Below are 25,305 nucleotides of genomic sequence, written 5' to 3'. Positions count from 1 at the left end.
ATTCATATTCAACCATTGTGGCCTATGTCATTAACATTGCTTTTTTTTGCACAAAAAAGTGATCCGATTGTTGACTGCAGGGAAGTTGTTACGGAAAGAACAAAGAACTGTCTCTCCTGTGTGTCTTGTACAAATGTGTGCTGTATATATAAAGTGTGTCTATATGTATGTGTGTGTACATGCAAGCACAAATGTGTACATTACTGTATGTATGTGTGCAGATGTGTAGGTCTTGCAGATATGTTGATTGTACATTGAGATGAGTTTTGTATAAACTAAAAAATAACAAAACGTATTTGTTACTTGTAGTTAGTTTGTATATTTAGTTATGTTTCACTATTCCTTTCTATGCACATCCTTTACAAACCAGTCCTGGATTTTTCCTAAAGAAATCAACTCACCAAATCACTAGCCAAGGCTTGCCTTCTGTTTTTACCATCGTAATCACAAAAATCGATGTAGTCAAGATAGGCATCAGCAAAATAGAGGCGCTTAGTGGGATAGTCAATTGTTAGCCCATTGGGCCAATATATCTTCTCTGAAATGATAACTGTTCTTAAGGTTCCGTCCATACTGGCTCTCTCAATTCTGGGATTTCTGCCCCAGTCGGTCCAAAACATCACACGGGCGCTGCAACAACAACAACAACATTGCTCCACTTTCCCATCCATCCATATCTTCTATTTGTGACACTAAACTTATATCACTTTACTAGAGAGCAGAATGTATTTAAATGAAATTTGTTTAACATAAATATATTTTTTAAGATATTTTTTTCTTGTTTGTTTCAGCCACTAATAAAAAATTTGCGAAATTGAAACAACTGGCACAAAATTGTGAACAGCTGGAGATCCACTCATTTCTTTACCACCAATATGTACATCAATGTTCTTACTCTGTTCTGGGATCTAACACAAGTCCTCGGGGGTTTGTCACATTTTCACTAATGAGAACAGTCCTGTGAGTCCCATCAAGTTTAGAGACTTCGATTGTTTCCAAAACATAGTCCGTCCAGTAAAGGTTCCGTCCCACCCAGTCCACAGCAAGGCTTTCCGTTACCGTGACGCCGCTGTCAAATATCTGTGAAAAACATGACCGTTGAATATTGCATTTATTTACGATGACTGCCAATCTATCAGGTTGCACGTTTATTTCAACATTATTTTCACCTTTAGGACTTTTAATTTGTTTATAACTAAATTAGATTTCGCTTTTTTTATTTAACATCTCCCACTAATGACAAATAGTTTTTATTATAAACATCAGGGAGCTTCCCGGTGAAAAATTGGAAGCACTGTGTGACTCCGATGCAACCCAGTTTTCCATTGACTATATAATGCGGCTAAATATATTAAAAGGTGTTGCAAACTTTGGACAATGACTGCTTAATCAATCCTTCCCCCAATGTGCAGCATAAATGGGATCCCCCTCTTATTTAAATCAAAGAGCTGATATTCTCCAAGACTGTTAGTGCTGGAGAGCTCTGTCTCTCTACAATGCTTTAATAGAACTCTACAGAAGCTTATTTGTAGAGGTCTATTGAAGGGTTGTGAAAGGCTTGAAGGATACTTGAACACAAATAGCAACCCCCACCCATTTGCTATACATGGAGTGCAGGATTAATTAAGCAACAAGTTTATTTTATGAGATCATGCCCCCATCCAGGTCTTGGAGGCTTTTCACCAATTGCTGCCCCTGGAAGTTCTAGATGCTCACCATGACATTGGCACTGAAGTCGAAATTGTTAGCTCAGAGATTAAATGGGTGTGGCCTGTCATTTGTGGCGCGGATCCACAAGTTGCGCAATGTCTATGAAGGTTTTTTTCTATTTTTTAACCATTGGATTACCGTAGAAGAAAAACGGAAAAAGAAAGAAATGGAAAAGAAGGAGGAAGAGGATATTGCACACCTAAGGATTTAGGTGTACAATAAAGTGAAAATGAAGGATTTGGTGAGTGTTTATTTAAAACAAAGGACTTTTAGTATAGTGTGTGATGTTTTTTAGCATTCCAGTTTTTTTAGTGGAGTCCATGGCATGCTGGAACTAATAGTGATTCAAGTGCCAGTATGCTCTTGCAGTTATGGGTATGCTGGTACTTGTAGTACTACAAGCACCAGTATACCCAAGCAGTTTATAGCTGCGAGGGCTTGCAGAGACCACTAGTGTCACATATTAAAATTTAATTTAAACATTTTTACATTACCCCAACACAGGGGAGTTGGGATGAGCCCCAGTGCTATCAGCATAGTGTTGTTTCTTCCATGCGGGTGGGTAGTGATTCCCCTAGGAGTTTTAGTGGTAACCAACCCAGGCTATGTACCCAGGTGCTTAGTGCCAGAGCCATAATTTAAAATTTTAGCGCCTGGGGCAAGAAGGAAAACTGACGCTCCCCCCAACCTCTTTAAGTTTAACCAAATTAACCTAAAATATTGATAAACTGAGCCCCTCGTCAGTGTCCCACAGTTCTAGTTACGGTCCTGCTCCGTGCTATCCACTGTAATGTAAAAGTCTATAACAATGCACACTTTAATAAACTGCTGCCGAAAAGTATGAGATGGCTCATGATAGGACAGCATTTATAACAATTCAATCATCACTTTTTGCAACATCATTTGAAAAACTCTGAATAAACTGCAGTAATAGAACGAATAATCAATGGCAGGACTGTAATACCACTTTTCTGTCTGTTCCGTTGACATAAGCACTCCATATCTTATCCTGTGTCGTGTCGGACCAATAAATTCGATTGGTGACTGAATCAAAATCTATGGCGACTATATTACGTCCATCTCGGATCAGCGAGTAAATGTTGTGAGCTTGGGTGGTGATATTGTCAGCGACAATCTGGTTACGACTCGCCACCAACAGCAGCAAATTCCCAAACTCTAGAAAATAAATGATACAGAATAAGACGGCTTCATACAACCAAATTATCACTTGCAACGAAGGTCTCCGGCAAATCAAAAAAACAGCGCCACCAATTGGAACATTTGTCAAGATTTCTGGTCCGTCCAAAAACTTTTGCAGGAAACATACCTGAAGCTTTACATGTTCTTCCGTTTGGTTCTAAAATATACCCTTCATCACAGGCACATCTGAACGATCCCCGTTCATTGTAACAGGTTTGACTGCAAAACCCAGGAGAGAGGCATTCATTGATATCGTCGCATGTTTTAGAGTCATTTAAAAGCTGGTATCCGACTGGACAGGTGCACTGGGCTCCAAAAGGTCCTTGGATACATCCATGTGTGCAACCGCCATTACTGTCAGCACAACTCTCTTTGTCTAAGAAAAGAGCAAAAACATATTCTTGTTATGTTTATTTTCACAAGAGGGAAGTCTCTAAAGGATGAAAGGGGAATTTGGACATTTTATGCATAATTTTAAATGTGTTTATGGACCTCTTCCCCAATAGTTAATTTTAGTTATTTTGAGGAGTTTATATTGAACACATTCAAGCTTAAAACAACAAACTAAACAAAGAACATGATGTCCACTGCTTTCTGAAGAAAACCAATCGGGGTCTGGGAAGGGTTCTTTGCAGTAAGAGCAATCATGTGGAATTCAGTAATAGAAGAATTTTCAATTGAAAATGATGATCCAGAAATACAGAAAAATATTGATTTTGGAGGATATAAGTAATTATTCCCCAATCATGACAATAATAGAATGGCTTTAGAATTTGCTACATTTTTCTGGATTATCAATGTAACTATGCATCTTTTTCAGTATCAATAAGTATTTAAGTGTATAAAAGACTATTTATTCAGACATTAGTATATATGACATAGAATGTCATGTAATAATTCTGGCTACTAGGACACAAAGGAAGAGGCCAAGATTCCGTTGAGATAGGTCCATACATTTTGCACATTTAGAATATGATTTAGATGCTGTAGAGTAAAGCAATTAAAATGTGTATATTAATGAAAATTCATCATTAGATAAATGATGCATTACATTAACCTGGACATGCCTCTATTCAGACTATGAAGGTTTTCTCAGAAAGCATCTATTAGGGTAGCAACATGGAGGTAATACATTTAAAAAACAGTATTTATCTAGTTGTGTACTCATGTCATGTGCATCACATACATCCTCAAACATCAATTTTAACAACGCAATATGTAAGTACACTGTAAGTTGTAACTAAATCACCACCCTTTAGTAACGTGTCAAATATTAATAACACTATTAGGAAAACAGACCTTAATCTGCACTGATTTCATTATAGACACTGTATACTGTTTTAAAAATAATATACACATCAATCACAAGGAAATAATTTGTAGAAAGTCACAGTACCTGGCTGTGGTTCATCTTAAAATTTGCATCGATTTAAGCGAAAGAAAGAAAAAAGTGAGAAAAAAAGTTAAAAATCAGGGGTGACTCATGCACATTTGATTAATTAAATTTCATGATTATAAGATTTGCATTACAATATTTAGAAGAAGCTGGCGAAAGACAATTCTGCAATGAATGCCACTTTGTACGGCTAGCCACAAGATTATTTTAAGAAGTAATTATGAAAGCATGATTATATCTGATAGTATCTCACATATTACATGCAGAATAAATTATCATTTTGCTTGTTAGACAAATTATAAATCACAATAATGGAAACATTTTCTCAATCACTGGGGATTCTCATGGAACACTGAGATTAGAACTTTGTGTTATAAATCGCTACAAAGAACTGATGCTGGGATCCAAGTGAACACTTACTGCAAAGCGGAGACTCATCGGCCCCATTGGGACAGTCTGATGTCCCATCACATACTCTGCTGACGTTCACACAGACACTGAGGCCTGGGCACTGCCACTGCCAGCTAGTACAGCGAAAAGGAGGAGTTGGGCAGTCTCTTTCATCACTCATGTCTCGGCAATCATTATCTCCATCGCAGATCCAAGCCCGAAACACGCAATTTCCATTGTCACACCGGAAGTAGGAGGGAGAGCAGGTTCTAACTGGGCAGCTGTGATGCTCATCTGAGCCATCAATACAATCTGGGTGACCGTCACATTCCCAGTTTGAGGGGATGCAAGTACCATCGGACTGGCACTGGAATTCATGTTGATGGCACATCCCTGCCGGCCTTGTTGCTGAAAGTATAGAAACAAATATTCTTGAATTCAAAGTATTTCCCCACAATTATCCTGTGATCAAAGCTGGACCCCACCAATTCATAGCTTGCAAGAAAAGGAAGGTCCATCGCTGGTGGACTCCGGACATCCTTGGAATTTACCCAACTGTGGACAAGAGCTGTGTCTGTAAGTGGCAGCTGATTGGATGGCAGTGACACCTGTCCAATCAGGTGCCATATCCATAATAAACATCGTAATACAGCAGATTTTAATCTCCCAACCCGCTCGATCTTCAGTGCTGGAAATTATTAGATTCTAAATTCTTTCAAGCAGGGCCCGCACTTAATGTCTCTCTAGTATGTTGTATATTGTCACCCTGTACTGCAATCAATGTATGTTTGTTGTATCTCCCCAATGTACAATGTCAGTATGCTGGATAATAAACTGTTTTGCCTGTGTGTTGTGAATGTTAATAGGAGTTTTAAGAGATATACCTTCTCCAAATTACTTTGTAAGTCATTTCACAAAGCTGTCTTCATAATCTAGTAATCCTAAGAATAATACTAACAAAATATAAAAATCCACTGGCATGGTTAATTTACTTACGGCAGTTAGATTCGTCCGAGTGGTCATTGCAGTCGAAGACGCCATCGCACTGGTAGAAGCTGCTGATACACTGCTTACCACTCGCACATGCAAATTGTGAGGACGTGCAGTTGTAAACTAAGCAAAACAAAAAGATGAACTGTAAACAAGATCACATCTGCTAAGTTCAGTATACGGCACTGGTGGTACTTACCACAGTCTCTTTCATCAGAACCATCAACGCAATCTTGGTCTCCATCACACACATAAGACGGGTCGATGCAGCGATGATCTGGACATTGGAACTGGCCGGGCTCACAGGTACCTGTGAAATCTACAAACATTGTTACAATAAATATCATAAGTTTCAAGTATCGCTTCTCAGCCTTTTGGCTAAGATCTGGTGTAGGCGCCCATGTACATAGAAGGGGCTTAAAGGCGTCCCCTATAGGCCGTCACCTGGTCCTCTGGCCAAGTGGCCGGTGGTGTCTGAAGCCTGAGGTGCTGATGTTCTCCTGGTTAGAAAGGGGCAAGGGGTCTGAAAATTCGCTGGTGATGGGCAACCTGCAGCACCCTCACAGTGAACAGAGTATGGCACTGAGCACTAAGCACTTACATTTCCTTTCATCACTTATTATTTCTTGGTCCTAGACATTTGACTGGACCAGAAAATGTTTTAAACCCACCGGCACTGCAGGCACTTATTTATTTATTAACACATAGCACTTATCACAATCCACTTTTTATGTTTTTTCTTTTATTGTTGTGGAGTGGCACAATTTTGGAGAAGGTTGGATGTAGACCCTTAAGGGTCCATGTCATCTGAGGATCCCTCCTTCTGGGGGGGAGCTGAAGAACCAGTCCCTGGCGGAAGCTTCGGCCAACCTCGGGGTAAAGGGGACAGCCCGAGCATTGCGGCAGAGGCATCCTGAATACCCAGAGGTCGAGGATGTCAAGGGGCTTTCCCAAGCTTCGGCGAAGGAGGGCCCGAAGATCTCTTTTTCCTTTTGGGAAGGGTTCAAAGTCCCAAGCCCCCAGCACAGTCACAAATTGCACTGAGTAATTTGAAGCACGCACCCTGGGCTTCATTAAAAAATAAATATCTTAATTATAATATTTAGGTAGGGATATACTATTGGCCGAGCTAGAATGCTCTGTGCTGCTGATAACATTCTAATGATCTGATTTGCTGCAGGTTGTTCTAGCCCTTCCACATTTTGTTCCTACACATCAATGTATAACTACTTTTGAAAACTAAATACAGATGTTTATTTCTGACCCTAGTCAAATACATCTAAAATATCTAACAGACAAGTTTGTATTAAGTCACAAGATTCTAAATTTTGGAGTTTCCTGTAAGCTATTAGGTATGAATAAAACTGGTGCACAGACAGGAACATAGAATGTAGTGTGTGCAGGTTTCATGACTCTTTTCAGCATTCCGGTGTCATCATCAGAAGGTGAATAAATTATTATTATTTTTATTATTAATTTTTATTTATAGGGCGCCACTAGGTGTCCGTAGAGCCGTACAGGGACAAACTAAATTACAATACGAGGTGAGACAGCACAGTACAGTAAACAATAAGCACAGTAACTCAGTAAGCTCAAAGCACAGCTAGGGGTGGGGGAGGGGAGAGGGGAAGGTCCGCATACGACGGAACCCAAGAGGGAGGGCACGGATGACAGGGAGACCCCCAGAGGGGAGAGGAGGGAGCAAGAGGGGAGAGGAAGAGGGCTAGGTAGCTGGAGAGCAGAGTTAAAAGTGGTGAAGACAGGAGGAGAGATGACCCTGCTCAAAGGAGCGTACAATCTAAGGGGAGGGGTAGACAGACAGAGAGACACGGGGGAGAGAGGGAGAGAAGGAGGAACGAAGGATAAGGGAAGGGGAATGAAGGGGAAGAAGCAGAAGAAAAGGTAGGTAAGTTAAGTGGGAGACTGGAAGGCTTTAAGAAAAAGGTGGGTTTTTAAAGCCCGTTTAAAACTGGACAGATTAGGGGAAGTTCTGATGGAGGGAGGGAGCTTGTTCCAGTGGAGGGGGGCAGCGCGGGCGAAGTCTTAGATACGCGCATGGGAGGAGGTGATCAGGGGAAAGAGAGGCGATGGTCATTAGCAGATCGGAGAGGGCGGGATGGAGCATGAATAGAGAGGAGGGTGGAGATGTAGGGTGTAGTGGGGTTGGCGAGGGCCTTGTATGTAAGAGTGAGGAGCAATGGTCAGACGTGGAGAAGATGCTTCCATGCATATGGAATATGAATGGCTTGCATCCGTTCTTAATCAAGTACAATAGAACATTATAAGCCATGTATAAAGAAATGTTTCAGTGTAGAGTTTGGAAGTTTACAGGTAGTGGGTTTAAAAAGAACGCAAATAAGCTGCAGTTTGCTAAATCATAGAGGAGTTCACATATTTATCAGATTTCATGTCATACGTGGACTGTTTTTTTTCCCAACAGGCATTGTCAATTGCATGCAGAGGTAGACAACTAGAGGCTTTACATTTCTCCATTGGTGAGGAGGGCATGCTGAAACTTGTAGTTCAGCATCTTCTGGGAGCCCCAAACTAAGCTACAACCTAAGTAATTCAGGAATACTGCGTATGAACACTTACTACAGTTCAATTCATCTGATCCATCTCCGCAGTCATTATCTGTGTCACAGATCCATATGCGAGGAATGCAGTTGTTATTATTACAGGTGTAAGAGCTGGCAGGACATGACCGAGGGCCCTGAGTCGGGCAATTCTGCTCATCGCTTCCATCAAGACAGTCATTGTGCTTATCACAACGCCAATACTGCGGAACGCATTGTCCATTGCGGCATGTAAATGCTCTGGAGGAACATGTGTTATCTGTAAAAACACACAAGCACTGATGTTGGCACATGTAACATAACAGTGTTCAGCTTTTATATTCAAATATTCAAAGGTGACCTTGTGATATTAACATAATAAAATGGTGAAATGTTTATATCATCAAAACCTCTAATTCTCCATAGAAAATGACACATTGTAAAGCAATGTGGGCAAACTTTTATACTTACTGATATAGTAATATTATATATCATTTAAAATATTCTGTTACTTAGAGTAACTAAGTTTCTAAATATAAATATACAAGAAAAAAGTGTCATTTTAATCAGATGCACATAGAGCATTGTAAAATATAACCTTTATTGTTTACATATTAAAATAAACGCAAATATAATTGTTCTATTGTTAATTCTAGTTTTAAACAATGGTCAGCGAAATACAGAATACAATCAGTAGTACATGATTAAAGTGTCTACACTCTATATATCTTGGTCAATATTTTGTAGTAGCAATTATTACCTCAGTATGACTGGGTACACACTACAGGAAAATTCTAGCGATATGATAGGTGAAGAGATTTTACAAATGACAGGGAGAAAAAAAGTCCCGGTCAGCATGCCGATTCATGTGTACACAGTATACATGAAAACCTCCAGATTTGTGCTCTTCTCTGGTCTAAGAGCAGTGTAGTCGTTTAGAGAATGTTATGAAACTGAGCCAGTGATCTCAGGTTGAGAGAAAGTCATCATCTGTCAATCACTGTATCATCCCGTTATCCCCATTACAAGTACCTATTGGAGCTTGTTTAAAAACCCAGCCTCCTATAAAACATTCATCAAACAGGCTGGAATTCCAATATACATGAATATTTCTCTTTTATGACCAGCTAACAAGTAGAAACTGAAAGTAATTAGAGCAGATTGAAGGGGGATAGAAGTTGGAGCCTCACCTATAGCATGGAGACAAAATCACTTTTATCTTAATCTGTAACAGCACACTGCTTTTAAATCTTTTAGGTCTATGATGAGGTCTTTGGTCTGATGTGCAGGCTGCAGGTCTTTATAGGAAGTTTAGGTGCGGAAAGAGAACTACAGCTAGGCTCCATTGACTCGTTTCCTGTGATTCTCGATGTACCCCAGAGCCAGAGAGGACGGGGAAAGGGAAGAGGAAAAGGTACCGGCATCCACAGCACCCCGGAGGCCAAGGAGAATTATGCAGTGTCAAGACCCTCGGAAACTTCTACCCGTGTGGAACTCACTCTCTATGTGACAGGTGATGTAAAAACACCCCTGCTGATTCATACTTATTGCTAAATTGTCATTCCAATTCTGCAGAATGCATACACACTGCAGAATTGGAACGACATTGTTTCATCGCTAAAATTAGATTTTTAGTTTACATTAAAAATCTCGCTCAATGATATTATGTGCTTTGGAACGATAATTATTCAGTGTACACACTACTGTGATATCGGGGCAACCAGTCATTTATCATCTGATTGACTTGATAATCGGCTGAAAACACAGTAGTATGTACCCAGCCTATCTTTAAGGATATCTTAAATTGGTTGGCAAGCTCGTTCTCACATTCTGTATATATTCTATGGGGATATAAATATGTTTAATATATCGAATTTCTCACTTAGTGTTTCTCAAGAGGACCTATTTATCTACTATCACAAGTATCAAGTTTATACGATTGAGTTCTACATGTGTTAGTGATTCATTTTAAAGTGAATATAAAAACTTTGTATGCATGGTCGTCTATCTCTCCATTTGTGTTTAAGCCTCTGCAACTGAGGGATGATTATTTTGTATACTATAATAAATTAATTTAATATTGATAGTTAAATGTCTTAAAGTCAGCGTTTTTGTGTTTTTCCGAGTGGTAAGGTATTAAACAACTAATCCACCTTTCTCCGGATCTCTAATGATTAAATATAGTTGTTCTTAATTGCACGTCCTGCCAAAATTCGTGGACTGTTAGCCTCTACCAGGTCTGTCTTAATCATCCCGTAATGCCTGGATTTTTGTAGGTTACATACTCTCTGCACTTAATCCATATCAATTGTATAATAGTATATCAAACGTCCCACTCTATTTTTTCTATCAGCATCTTTGTGTTAATAGATTTATTTCTAGAGATAAAAAAGGTTTTAGCTTTTGTGTAATTCAGTTAAAGTATAATGTCCTTGATATTATATTTATGGTGTGTTGTCATTTTTGTCATTAAGACTAAATGGGTTAACATTATTCATAAGGAAGATTAATCGTGTTTCTCAAGTTCTCTATAGTTCTCAATTAATATCCCCTCGTCTGAACCCTAGTTGTATTTTCTGTAATCCATTGGCTCTTAAGTCCCTTGTGTTACCATTATGTAGCTACAAAAAGTGATATATTACACTGGATAGAGGTCTGCATCTTTATCCGCATTATTATATTACCAAGTGTGTTCCGAGAATTCGCTGTTTTAATTGTCAACTTGTGACTCCTATGTAAATCTTGTTACAAGTACAGTAGAGCAGTATAGGATTCCTTGACATCGACAGTTGATGTAGTCGCTTATCTGCCAGGTTTTTTTATATCTGCCTTGAAATTCCATTTTGGGAGTCATGTATTGACAGACCTTACAATGTCAACATTTAACTGAGCCCTTCAATACCCCTGAGGTCTTGGATTTTCTTATGAAGCAACTATGCACTAATTTGTCCTTGAGATTTTTGGAGCTTCTCCAGATTATATTTAATCTTGTTCCTATTGTTTCAGCAAGATCTCTATCTGACTGTAAGATGTGCCAATGTTTTTGTAACACACTCTGAATCTCTTTCCGCTTACTACAAAATGTACTTATGAATCGGATTGGTTGCTCCTCTTTAATGGCTCGTGTTGGAAACAGAAGAGAGTTTCTGGCTTTTGATATTGTTGTTCTAAAAGCTTTATTAATATCTGACTGTAGCCAATGGCTTTTAATCTTGTTTAACTTCCTTTGGTCTTTTATTAAACTTTTCTTTTTATGAATAGTTCATCTTCATCCTTAAGAGTTTTCCTTTGAGTATAATTTTTAAGGTGGATGGGAAATAGTATTTTACATATTACTAACTCCTATTTGTAACAGTTCATTTTCGATACATGTCTGTAGCGGTGGTAGTCAGCATATCAATGCTGACCACCCCAACAAGACTTACCCCAGCATGAGGACTCTGAAGGGCTCCTTCCCGACCATCAGTGATGAAGACTCCTCTTCAAAGTGACTTCACCCAATCACGATGAAGTAAGAAGCCGGTTCCACTTGATGACGTCATTCACCATGGCAACAGTATTATCGCTGTTGTTAAGGGGGTAATGTAACTATGCACCCATGTACAATGTAGAAGGCTTTGTAAACTACATTGTACATGGGTGCATACTTACATTACCCCCTTAACAACAGCGATAATACCGTCACCATGGTGAATGACGTCATCAAGAGGAGCCGGCTTCTTACTTGATCGTGATTGGGTGAATTTGCATTGAAGAGGAGTTGTCATCGATGATGGTCGGGAAAGAGCCCTACGAAGTCCTCATGTCGGGGTAAGTCTTGTCGGGGTACTCGGAACGGATATGCCGGACCCCACCCATCTGTAGTTAGTTTACCATTCTCTGTTTTGTGTATCCCATCCCATAATCTCAAAATGTCATCTATATACGTAAACCACAATATGATGTGGTCAGTATATTGATCATGCTTTTCTTTGACCAAATATTCCTTCTCTCACCACTAGAGATATAAATTGGCGTAGGTTGGTGTACATGTTGTGCCCATTGCTGTTCCCTGTGTCTGTAGAAAGTTTTTCTCATCGAAAACAAAGACTTTCTTTAAGTATAAATTGTAATAATTTTATAAAAATTGATTGTATTCATTTTCTGCTTCCATATTGAGGAAATATTCTGTCACTTTTAGTCCGATATCGTGTTTGACACTAATGTATAAGGCTTCCATGTTGCAAGTACTTAGGCAAACATTTGGGCCTTTAATAATATCCTGTATTTTTTTAAGTACATCTAATGTATCTCTCATGTATGAGAGAAGAGCTGTAACAAACATTTGCAAATTCACAAATTAGCTACTATAGATTATTGACCAAGATATATAGAACTTCACTACACACCACAGCAGTTTCAACCCACTTTCTGATTGTTCTTTAATCACGCCCTACTGATTTCATTCTATAATTCACTGACAATTACACAAGTGTATTAACTTGCATATATTATTATAAATATATTACACCAAAAACTATACTAACAACAAAAGCTACTAACTGCTTTCATTACAATTATTTGCACTCACACAAACACAGCTCATTATGCACAGCCACAAACAATACATAAACCTTCCTCTCAACATTCTGTCAATACCGCTGAACGGAATTACTGATTATAGAATTATTACTTACTGTGTGATCCGCAACCCTGTTCATCGCTATTGTCATGACAGTCATCAACGCCATCACAGCGGAAATAACCCGGTACACACTTTCCATTGGCACAGGCAAATGAAAAAAGTCCGCATTGCAGTGTTGGGGGTTCATTTGATGGGTCGTCCGCACATGTAAGTTGATTAGGAAGCAGCTTCATCCCATAGGGACAGCCACAAACCCTCTGGTAGTTAGGGACCGGGAAACAAAAGTGACTGCAATCTCCATTTGGATTTGTTGGTCTGCTGCACTGATTTGAACCTGTGATCAATAAAGCCTATGTTACAATTGTGCAAATATAAAATACTGCATATAAAATGACATCTCTATAGTAGTGGTGGGCATCAGGTGGCCCAAATGTTGTACCTGTGGCCTCAGCTGTTATTAAATAACAAATGGCGCAGCTGGTAGAGCTTACCAGTTCATAAGACAGAGACTGAACTTAGTCTTTGCCTGGTACAGCCAACTTCCGTATCACGTGACCTCCGTCACACAATGCACAGAGGTCGCATAGCGCTAGCAGCACATCTGAGGTCAGAGCAGGAAGAAGGTGCAGTCTGTAACATGGACTGTGGGAAAGAGCTGCGGGATTCCTCCTTACTTAGGTAAAGAGTTTTTAGGCAGGCCCTCATATGCATCGGTGTGCTGCAAAGTTATCTATTTTTGGTCCCACCAATATTCTCTAAAAAGCGCAACAGGTTAATGGATGGAAGTCTATCTGCAGAATTGCCTGTTCCAGCATTACAAGTAACTCTCATAAGGTGCTGGAAAATCTGGTCACCTAAACTTTATATTGCATCCCAATTTTTCATGACAGAGCTGTTTATGCATTTACAAAGTCTACATTTTATCCTCTACCTTCTCATAAGTTCAACCCCCTGTGAGCTGCCTGGGCACATAATGAAAAATATGCTCATAATTTTATACATGTCAAACAATGTCTTTTTTATAAATGAAAAAGTATAACACTTAAAATACAGGCAGCTTTAATGTCTCCTTAATGTCCAGAGATATAAAACATCCAAATGAGCAGTATATAAGCAGGGAAAATGAAAGGGTGAGGTTGGGTTTTTATAGCAGGTAATGTTCTGAGCTGACTCTTTTACTTAAGCAACGTATGCTCATTTCAATAACAGAACAAAATCCACAATGTTTGAACCACTCAAGTTATTTGGGAGTATTCTATCTAAAATAGGTGCAGTTTTTATCATTGTAAATTGCTTCCTTCATCATCTATTCTAATAAGTCAAAATAAAAGTAAATAGTATTCTACAAACATAAGGACTTTTAAAACAAAGATTTTAATGTTTACCGATACACCTGAAAATACACATGGTGGAAAGAGTGAAAATGTCACTTTAAAGACCAACCTACTAACAATTCTTTTTAACTTTTACATTTTTCTCCTTAAATGCTGCTCAGTTTAGTTTCTTGTATGTCTTAATTTAATCATGACACTGAAGAGTCTTCGGGACTGTCTTTATTACTTCATGTTTGTGCGTTTAAAAGTTTTAGTTACTTTGCTTATCTTGTCCTGCACCCATGTACGTCCCCATGAAATTAGGCACCTTTTTACACAACGCAGCGTTTTCACTAATCAGCATTATTGTCTTTATCAACAGATTGACTTACCTATCTGGATAAGTGCATCAAACGATTTGACATGTGCAATGTTATTAATTCCTCTACGAATAATTGTCATTTCTCCTCCATCATATTTTCTGACGCGCACAATCCCTTTCAGTCTCCAGTCAGTTATGTACGCATAGGCTGGATCAAATAACAAGTGTTAGATGGTGCAATTCTTGTACCCCATTAAGAAGCATCTCACACTCAGAGGGCATGTTACTTAAAGGCCTTATTGCAACAAGGCTTGCTGTCGCATCACCAAGTGTATATAAAGGGTTCCCACAGGCAATAGCATGGGGAAGACTATTTATTAAGTATTGTGGGGTACTTATACTACTCTCTTAATGCCATATTTTTTCGGTATAATATATATATGTATATATATATATATATATATATATATAATATTTTTCATTTTTAAAATAAATTCATCATACATGCATACAAGACTGAGCATCGTTCATCTGACCCGGCAAAACTGTTTGTTAACTTGCGGCAATATCTGATTTTTTTTTATATCACTGTGATGAGCAGTGATAAAAAAAAAACCTGATTCATCTCTTCGGTGGCGCTCTCAATGATGAATAGGCCCCTAAGACTTTTTACTGATTTATTTTCATTAACAGAGGCAGAGAAAAGAAGTATGAAGCAAAAACAAAGTGAGCAACAGATTAGATATTGGATTCTCACATTTTAGACAATCCCTTTGAATTTTGCCATCCCGTGTAACAAAAAGGGACATTATCCACCTAAATCCCCTGCCCCTAGTTACTTGAAACTGGCAGATGCCCTGCGCTGCAGTTTACTGCACCTCATAGCGACGGAGGACTGAAGGTGTCAGGAGCCGCCGCGGCCACAGGCACCGCCGCGACTCTCCTCCTTCCTGTATTGACGTCCCCGGCCGTCGCCATGACGGTCGGGACGTCACTTCCGGTTACTCGGGCCCAACCGTTGTCAAGGTAACGGCCGGACGCCGAGTGTGTTAAGCGCTGCGCCCCGGCAAGTGCTGCAGCCGGGCGCATGCGCTAAGTATAGCCTGCGGGCTAATGATGCACCATTTATTAGGTACTGCTGTCTGTTGATCATTACAGGGCTGAGCCCTGATTGGCCAATTTCTGTATATAAGGCAGGGAGGGCTTAGCCTCCCTGCCGGTTATAGCGTCCTAGTGTGTTACTTGTGCTGACCTGCTCTGGTATTCTGCTGGAGTTCTGTTTTGACCCTTTTGCCTGTTTACTGGATTTTGCCTTATTGCCTGTGCCCCTGACCTTTTGACTTGACCCTTGGATACTGCTGATTTGCTCGTGACCCCGACCCTTGGCGTGTTTTCTGATTATTCTCCCAAGCAAGTGACCCCTGACCTCGGCTTGTTCTCTGGATACGTTGTCTGCTGCCAGCCCTCGACCCTTGCCTGGACTTCACTCTGCTGTCTGCCATAACTCTCTATTCCTGGGTTCTCCCAGCCAGTACACATCTCACGACCCTCCATTTGTCTGCAGCCAAGTCTGTCCTCACCACTAGGGGCAACAGTGAACACCAGACTTTCGGAGCAGACTCCGGGTTTTGTTGTACTGGCTGGAGGGGTTCCTAACAGAAGGGATATCTCTCCCATGCTACATGGGGGATAACAAGTGTCCTTTATTTAACTAAATTAGATGCATCACAGTCTATCGATGATTATAAGTGTATGTTTATGTCTGTAGATGTTTATAAATCGTATGGTACTATTTCTATTGTCACTTTTTATTGCTGTGCCACTATAATTGTGTACTTATTGTGCATGACCTGTAGTAATAAAAGTTGTATATAAACACTGTACTGAATGTATTTACAATCCAACTCACGTGTGGAGCTACATGACAGATGTATTATATAAAAGGGAAAAATGTCTGTAGTGATTTCTTCACAAACTATAATAAGTATAACTAAAGAATTCAATTTGGCTTATGTTAGAATTAGCCATCCCTTTTTTCTTAATGCCAAAAACATATCCTCTTCCCTATTCTGGAATGGGTTTTCATGTTAACTGTTTTACGGAGTTCTTAAAGGAGAAACTTTAATTAGAGCCTTTGTCGTTCTGAAAGATTAACCTGTGTTAGGGCTCATTCACAATACATGTTATGAGTTAATTTCCCTTCCACTGTGTTTACATACAATGGGCCTGAGTCATTAAGGAAAGTAAGGCAAAAAAAGGAGTAAATGCTCTCCGGGACAAACCATGTGAAAATGCAAGGTGTGCAAATTATATTATTTTGCACATAAATTAAATACTGGCTGTTTCTTTCATCTAGCACACAAATAATTGATAGCTTTATTTTTACAATGCAATTTAAAGTTGATCTAGAACATGCCCTATCCCAATTATAAATCTTTCCCCATATTTTAAATTTACCTCCCCCTCCAATGCAACATGGTTTTGCCCGGGTGCAAAGTTACTCTTTTTATATGCTTTGCTCTGCTTAATGACTCAGGCCCATTGAGTGCATGCAATACATAAAAAAATGGAGGAGTCTATAAGGATCCTTGATCCCTATGACATAACTACCTGATAGAATTGTTTGTTTAAGTCAAGGTAATAACTCTGGGCTCTCTCACTACTCTTCCATAGTTCATTATCCCACATGTGAATGAGATGAAAGGTATTCACAAGCTTAATGTAGTATCACACTGGCCCGTCATGTGTTTCATGAACAAATGCAAAACAGCATTGTGAAGGCAACGTAAGATAAGGACTTGTGTATAATAGTAAACACCATGAAAGTTTAAATAACTGAATAGCTTATGAAAACACACTTAGCAATTTTCAGAATGATGGGAAGGGGTTTATGGGGTCTCACCTCCATAGATAGTCAGGCCAAACGGATGAGTCATCTGCGTTATTCTGTTAAGAGTTTGTCTGTCCGAACCATCAAAGTTGCTGTGTTCAACTTTATCGAAAAATGCATCCACCCAAAATATTCTCAATGTACTGTTTACAAAATGAAAGAAAAAAGTTTTATTCAACAGAAAATATAGCATGTGTTGATATGGTAACAATCAGCTTACATTATTATATTAAAACATTTCTGAAAACAAATTGCCAAGTTTTTAGTAGCCAATCACACCAATACCTCATAATTTTAGCCGGGCAGTACCAAAAAAGATCAATAAAAGAAACCTAAACAATAGCAAGAATCCTGGCACCTGATCATTGAAGGTCTTTATAGATGATGGACCTCACTCTTTAAGGCACGCAAAATGAACATAAATTGCATTTCTTTTAAAACGCACATAAATTGGCCATATGCATGTCCGTATTCAACTAGGAGCGTATCTAAAGATACGGCTGTTATTGAATACGGGTCTAGGTGCACTCTGCTTTAACAGATAATATACTGCAGGATACGTCCAATACATATGTGGAATTTAAAGTTCCAAAAGAGCGCACAGAAAAAAAGAATTAATGTAAACTGTTAATAATATAACTATTAATTTAACAAAACATTTTTTTTAAAAAATACATGTTTTTTTTATTAGAAGGTTTTTAAAGTTTTAACAGCATACAGGTTAGGTTACAAATCAAAGTTAGTATAAAAAATTATTAAGAACTTTGCTATGATGCAAAACAGCGTAGTTGAGGATGGAGGAAAAGTGAAACACAAGAGGAGGATGAGGTGGTGGTAAGGGAGGGAGACTGAGAAAGAAAGAAGGTAGAAGGGCAGGAATAGGGGGTAAGGAAGGGAGAGGAGCGGTTAGCAAGGGACAAGGGGGAATAGGAAGGAAGCCCGACCTGTCATCTTCGTGAATGTCAGATATTTAGTATGTGATTTGAAGCTAAATCCGTAGTGTCAGTTTCTGCTTTAAGAGGTTCTTGGTTGGTCTACTCCGCAAGTGGCAAGCCAGGGTTGCAAGATATTTCGTAATTTGTTGGGTCGATCATTAATTATGCCCGTGATGTGCTCACAGCGGTTTAAATACATTTGTTATGATGTTATGAATGTCTACTAATTTTTACAGTGATTGCAAACACATGCATACGCGACTGTCATCACTAGCAATCGACAATTACACCCGACCTGTAGCTGGAGCAAGTGATACGACAGAAAAATACGTTCCTTTGAGATGTCCAAACCTTGAATTGGACCCTGCTGCGTGCGCTTGAGCTTGGTACACCCATACTGTATATTGACTACGTTCATACACCCAGTCCCCTCCCTGTTATGCCCTGAAAATGTAGGCTTTTGTAAGGGTCCTTTGTGCTCGAATATGAATTGGATGTAGCTGCGTGCACTGGTGTATCACAGAGTGATTTTACGCAAGATACGGCACATAACGCCATTTACGTTCCTTAATGAACCATGCCTTGTGGTGTATAGGTACTAACATACTAGAAAACAGATTGATGCTTAGGTCCCAATGTTAATAATACAGTCACCCATTTTCCTATTCCACAATTTGCTTTATTACAGTTAATCTCAAATTATGTATTATTCTGCTGTCTATCACTACTTTCCTCTTTGAAAGTAAAATAACTTAAATCCAATACTATTGAGAACTTCACCATGAGGACTGCATTAATAATCTGTTGTTATATGTAACCCTGAATAATGTACTATTTCCCCCTAAGAGAGTCAGATTATAATTATAATTATTATTATAACTGGAATGTACAGCATAGAGGGAAAAGAGACCAACACTTACAGTTAAAATTACATATTCAATAACTTTATGTCATAATATGCAGTAAACATTACTAGGTTTCCTTACTGTAATGTTAGTCATTTTTGTAATAATACAAAAGTAGACAGTCATATATATTGTAACAAATAAAAGTGTCAGAGGCTCCCTCGAATTCTCAGTTTTGATTAGATATTTAACTGAAATTTAAAGAGCCACTAAACCGAAAATAAGATTCCTTATGTAAAAGCTAATAATAGCATTCACAAATATTCAGTGCCTTGAAAAAGTACACATTTTTCACATTTTGTTATCACAGGTTCAACATTTTAAATAGATGACAGTAGGATAAAAATACAGTGTAAAATGAAAATAAATATTCCAAAACATTTCTACAAATTACTAAAAAGAAAGAGATAAATGATTAAATGTACAACACATTGGTTCCCTTTCTAATTGCAAGCTAAAATTTGTGCAAATTTTACAATAAATTTCTTCAAATGTCTCACACTTTGTTCACTACACCTGTGGAAGAAATCAGAAGATCACCAGTGGTCAATTCACTATTAAATATTTCTCTGTGTGATGTCCTGCAGTAAGGTAGAGACCTTCCAATAAAGCTACAATACGGAAAAGCATTCTAAACAAGTCAGATATATTGTCATATAGAGAAATTAAGGGTTCAGAACCATTGCAAAGCCTCAGATCTCAGTGTAGTCCATTGTACAAAACTGGAAGAAATATGAAACTACAGTCACAAAGCCACACTGCATAGATTAGACCGCCTCCTAAACATATTTACTAGGAAAGGGCACTGCAAAGCCAACTGCATCACTGAACGAGCTACAGAAATCAGTGCCTGCAATGTAAGGAGCAAAAATGGGCAACACATGCCAAAAAAATGGGCCTTTAAAGAAGATCTGCAGGGAAGAGGTCCTGGTTGAAAAAAAAACACATATCATACATGCCAACTCTCCTGGAATGTCCGGGAGACTCCTGAGTTCCAGGTAGGTCTCCTGGAATCTCGGGAGAGCTGGCGATTCTCGCGCGTCTGTCCACTTCACTAAATTAGAGCCGGGGTCTTTGTACCGCTCGTACACCCCTCCGCCCATATACCCCTCGTGCCTCCAGGAACCAACCGGACCCAGCCAACATAAGGTTGGCAAGTATGACACATATCCTTTCTTCCAAGAAGTTTTCAAAATGGCATCTAAAATACGTAGACATGTGGCAGAATGTGTTTTGGCCTGATGAGACTAAAGTGGAACTTTTGGGCCTGTATGCACAATATAGTATGTATGAAACACTGTACACCAGGTAACACCACCACCATACCACCATAGTATAGTATGGCGGATGTAGCACCTTGTTATAGGGATGCTTTCTAGCAGCAGGCACTGACAATCTTGTCATCAATTTGTGTGGGAGTTTGTATGTCATACATGTCAACTCTCCCGGAATGTCCGGGAGACTCCCGAATTCCAGGTAGGTCTCCCGGAATCCCGAGAGAGCTGGCATTTCTCCCGCATAAGAGCCGGGATGGAGGTGTATATGGGCGGAGGGGGCAGGGCTTCGTGAATTGGGGGATTTCGGCCCCGCCCCCAGTGATGTAATGCCTGCTTTAAAAGAGGCATTACGTTACTGGGGGCAGGGCCAAAATGATGTGATTTGCGCAGCCCCGCCCCCTTCAGCCCTCCCCCTACACCTCTCTTCAGCGGTCAGCCAGCCAAAAGTAGGAAGTATGTTGTACATTCTCCTCATGTTTGTGTGGGTTTCTTCCCACACTCCAAAAATATACTAGTAGGTTAATTGGCTGCTGTTAAATTGACCCTAGTCTCTCTCTGTCTGTGTTTATGTGTATGTTAGGGAATTTAGACTGTAAGCTCCAATGGGGCAGGGACTGATGTGAATGAGTTCTCTGTACAGCGCTGCAGAATTAGTGGCGCTATATAAATAGCTGATGATGATCAATTGGTAAATAAATGGTGCACAATTTAGACAAATTCTGGACAAAGACCTGCCAAAAAGCTCAAAGTGGGGAGGGAATTTGTCTTTCAACAGGATAATGATCCAAAGCATATTACAAGAGCAGTTGGAGTGGCTTAAATTGAAGAAATTAGATGGCCCAGTCAGAGTCCTAACCTTATCCCCTTCAAAAACCAGTGATAAGAGCTTATTCATCAACGCTTCAGATCTAACCAAACCCAGCTCGAGCAATCGCTATTTAATTAAGAAGGGATATTTTATGCACTATTTCACCTCCAATCCATAGCTAGACCATTCGGCCATCCAAGACTTGTATTTACAACTGGAGATGCATGCGATCCATCACACCAAGACCTCATTATTTTTGCTGGGCGATACCAATCAGTCCAATAAAGAAACCTAAATAATAGAAAAAAAGCAAATCGATAACTAAATATGTATCATAACTCTGTGGAAAGCATCATTATGAAGGTGTGAAATGTAGGTGTTATTCAATACTTTAACAAATTAATATATATTATACACATGTAGCACCGATTACATTATTTACCACATGTTCCAACCAGTCTGTCAGTGCAGATCTGGGTGTCAGTCTGTCAGTGAGGATCCAGCATACTTGCCAACTCTCCCGGAATGTCCGGCAGACTCCCGCATTTCGCGAGAGTCTCCCGGACTCCCGGGAGAGTATTGCAATCTCCCTGATCTGCCCAGAATTCGGTTCAAACGCCACGATTCACCGGGACGCGATTTCCGAAGCCCCGTCCCCTTCATGCCCATCTCCACCATGCAGCTCCCGGATGAAAATTATTGAATGTCGGCAAGTATGGGATCCGGGTGTCGGTCTGTCAGTGTGGATCTGTGTGTCGGTCTGTCAGTGTGGATCTGTGTATCGTTCTGTCAGTGCAGATGTGTATCAGTCTGTCAGTTTGGATCTGTGTGTCAGTCTGTCAGTGCAGATGTGCATTGGTCTGTCAGTGCAGATCTGTATCGGTCTGTCAGTGCGGATCTTTGTGTTGGTCTGTCAGAGAGGATCTGGGTGTCGGTCTGTCAGTGTGGATCTGTGTATCGGTCTGTCAGTGTGGATCTGTGTGTCGGTTTGTCAATGTGGATCTGCGTATCGGTCTGTCAGTTTGGATCTGTGTGTCGGTCTGTCAGTGTAGATGTGTATTGCTCTGTCAGTGCAGATGTGTATCGGTCTGTCAGTGCGGATCTGTGTGTCGGTCTGTCAGTGCGGATCTTTGTGTTGGTCTGTCAGAGAGGATCTGGGTGTAGGTCTGTCAGTGTGGGTCTGGGTGTCGGTCTGTTAGTGTGGATCTGGTTGTAGGTCTGTCAGTGCGGATCTTTGTGTTGGTCTGTCAGTGCGGTTCTGGGTGCCGGTCTGTCAGTGCGGATCTCTGTGTTGGTCTGTCAGAGCGGATCTGGGTGTCGGTCTGTCAGTGCGGATCTGGGTGTCGGTCTGTCAGAGCGGATCTGGGTATTGGTCTGTCAGTGAGGATCTGGGTGTCGGTCTGTCAGTGCGGATTTGGGTGTCGGTCTATCAGAGAGATCTAACTGCTGCGATAGGCTCTTGTAGCTATACAACAATAGACCTGCACATGCAGCAAACTCATATCAATAAAACAGAGTGCTAAACATTAAGCCTCAGTATATACATATGGCAACATCTTATTTTACCGCCGATTCAATATGCTGAAATATTAAAACATGATAAAACTTGTATGTGTAGAAAGCAAGATAAGACTGAAGAGATCAGCTTTTAGCAGGAAGACATCATGAGCTATCTCAAGTAAAATGTGGAACGTTATCTCCGAACTGGAGACAGGAGCACTCTAACAAGCCCGAGTCTCCTGGCTTCATGTCAATATACAAAAAGTGGGGAAAAGTCAGAAGTTCTAACGATAACTTTTCAGCATATCCCTTTCATGCAGAGCAATGTATCACTTTACACCCTTGTCTGACCATGGTCATTTGCCAGCAGCAGAGACAGATTGAATACTTGGAAGTGAATGATTCAAGATCATGAGAAATACAACATCCTCCATTAATTTTGTTCTTAATTAGGTTAATAATAAAAAAGAAAGCACAGGCACCAAAACAGAAATAAAATATATGTTTACCCCAACACTGGATGTACCACGATTGAGCGAGGTTGATTTAAATTCTGAATGATGGCTCTTCTGCTTTTATCTGCCAGCCTCATGACACTGATACTTCTATATCTCGGGTCTGTCCAGTAGAGGTTTTTTGAGATCCAATCGAAAGCCAGATCTTCCACACCTTCAACCCTATTGGCTGTGAGAATTTCTTTACCTGGAGCAGGTGGACATTATGAACATATATTACTATTTTAATTAAAACATTAGGTGTAATAATATCTATTCATAACTGCAGGTGCTCCTAAAGACAAGGATGCAACAAGTAAAAACTAGTAAGTCACATCAGAGCAACAGTTGCTTTTATTGGACCCACGGAAAACAGCATGAAAGATAAGAGGAGATGGTGTGGAGTACTGGTGGTGAGTCTGTGCGTCAGTCTGTCAGAGTGAGTCTGTGTGTCAGTGTGAGTCTGTGCATCAGTCTGTCAGTGTAAGTCTATGTGTCAGTCTGTTAGAGTGAGTCTGTGTGTCAGTCTGCCAGTGAGAGTCTGTACGTCAGTCTGTCAGAGTGAGTCTGTATGTCAGTCTGTCAGAGTGAGTCTGTGTGTCAGTGTGAGTCTGTGCATCAGTCTGTCAGTGTAAGTCTATGTGTCAGTCTGTTAGAGTGAGTCTGTGTGTCAGTCTGCCAGTGAGAGTCTGTACGTCAGTCTGTCAGAGTGAGTCTGTATGTCAGTCTGTCAGAGTGAGTCTGTACGTCAGTCTGTCAGAGTGAGTCTGTACGTCAGTCTGTCAGAGTGAGTCTGTACGTCAGTCTGTCAGAGTGAGTCTGTACGTCAGTCTGTCAATGTGAGTTTGTGTGCCAGTCTGTCAGTGTGAGTGTGTGTGTGCGTGTCAGTCTGTCAGTGTGAGTCTTTGTCAGAGTGAGTCGGTGCTTCAGTGTGTGTGAGTGTGTGTGTCAGTCTGTCAGTGTGAATCTGTGCGTCAGCCTGTCAGTGTGAGTCTGTGAGTCAGTGTGAGTCTGTGTTTCAGTGTGAGTCTGTACGACAGTGCAAGTGTGTGTGTTAGTGTGAGTCTGTGCATCAGTCTGTCAGTTTGATTCTGTATGTCAGTCAGTCAGTGTGAATCTGTGTGTCATTGTGATTCTGTACATCAGTCTGTCAGTGTGAATCTGTGTGTCATTGTGAGTCTGTGCATTAGTCTGTCAGTGTGAATCTGTGTGTCATTGTGAGTCTGTGCATCAGTCTGTCAGTGTGAATCTGTGTGTCATTGTGAGTCTGTGCATTAGTCTGTCAGTGAGTCTGTGCATCGGTCTGCCAGTGTGAGTCTGTGCGTCAGTCTATCAGCGTATATATCTGACTGTTAACAGATTTTTATTGTACTTAAACTATGTGTATTATTATAACTAAAGCCACCTCTGACTTCTGTAACCTGTATAAAAGTACCTGAAATGCATCCCTGTAGTAGAACTCCTCCATAACTTCTAATATTCTTATAATTTACAGTAGGATGTACATTGCTCCATATATATCATATAAAAACATATTCCATACTCCATACTTGCCAACTCTCCATGAATGCATTTCGCGGGAGTCTCCCGGACTCCCGGGAGAGTGTGGCAATCTCCCGGATCTGCCCAATGCCCACTTCCCAGAAGTGGGCAGAATTAGGTCCAAAACGCCGCAATTCACCGGGAATCGTGGCGTTTGCCCCCACCCCCTGCTGTAAAATGACTTGTTTGCATCATTACATCACGGGGGCGGGTCCAAAATGACGCAAATTTTGCCCCTTCCCCATCAGGCCCACCTCCCCCGGCAGGCTCCCGGAAGCCAACTTTAGAAAGTTGGCAAGTATGACATATTCTGCAGAACTGTACAACAATATCACTATGTTGTTGCTTACATTGGAAATGTGTTATCACTATCTTCATCACCTTCCTCATTTATTTATATAGCTGTAACATACACTGTGGCACTGCACAATAACACCACTAACTACCATCTTAA

At 40.2% G+C, this 25,305-nt stretch overlaps 1 protein-coding gene across 3 annotated transcripts in view; it reads right to left on the bottom strand.

The window, feature by feature from the left end:
• The window catches only part of LRP2 (LDL receptor related protein 2), a 183,613-nt gene that overhangs the window by 85,358 nt on the left and 72,950 nt on the right, over positions 1-25,305 (bottom strand). For all 3 annotated transcript variants that reach the window (XR_012678304.1, XR_012678305.1, XM_075180703.1), the window contains exons 17-29: positions 23,325-23,517; positions 21,481-21,606; positions 17,403-17,533; positions 14,571-14,708; positions 12,918-13,199; positions 8,282-8,521; positions 5,886-6,005; positions 5,693-5,809; positions 4,727-5,104; positions 3,038-3,286; positions 2,675-2,886; positions 896-1,080; positions 402-630 (exon numbers count right to left, since the gene is read on the bottom strand). Coding sequence is in view for 1 of the 3 variants with exons in the window: in XM_075180703.1 (XP_075036804.1) it covers positions 402-630; positions 896-1,080; positions 2,675-2,886; positions 3,038-3,286; positions 4,727-5,104; positions 5,693-5,809; positions 5,886-6,005; positions 8,282-8,521; positions 12,918-13,199; positions 14,571-14,708; positions 17,403-17,533; positions 21,481-21,606; positions 23,325-23,517 (2,600 nt within the window). In the remaining 2 variants the exon portion in view is untranslated. The remainder of the gene's footprint in view (positions 1-401; positions 631-895; positions 1,081-2,674; positions 2,887-3,037; positions 3,287-4,726; positions 5,105-5,692; positions 5,810-5,885; positions 6,006-8,281; positions 8,522-12,917; positions 13,200-14,570; positions 14,709-17,402; positions 17,534-21,480; positions 21,607-23,324; positions 23,518-25,305) is intronic.

The sequence above is a fragment of the Mixophyes fleayi genome, chromosome 7 (genome assembly GCF_038048845.1).
Source record: "Mixophyes fleayi isolate aMixFle1 chromosome 7, aMixFle1.hap1, whole genome shotgun sequence".
NCBI lineage: Eukaryota > Metazoa > Chordata > Amphibia > Anura > Limnodynastidae > Mixophyes > Mixophyes fleayi.
This window is presented reverse-complemented; position numbering and strand designations above follow the sequence as displayed.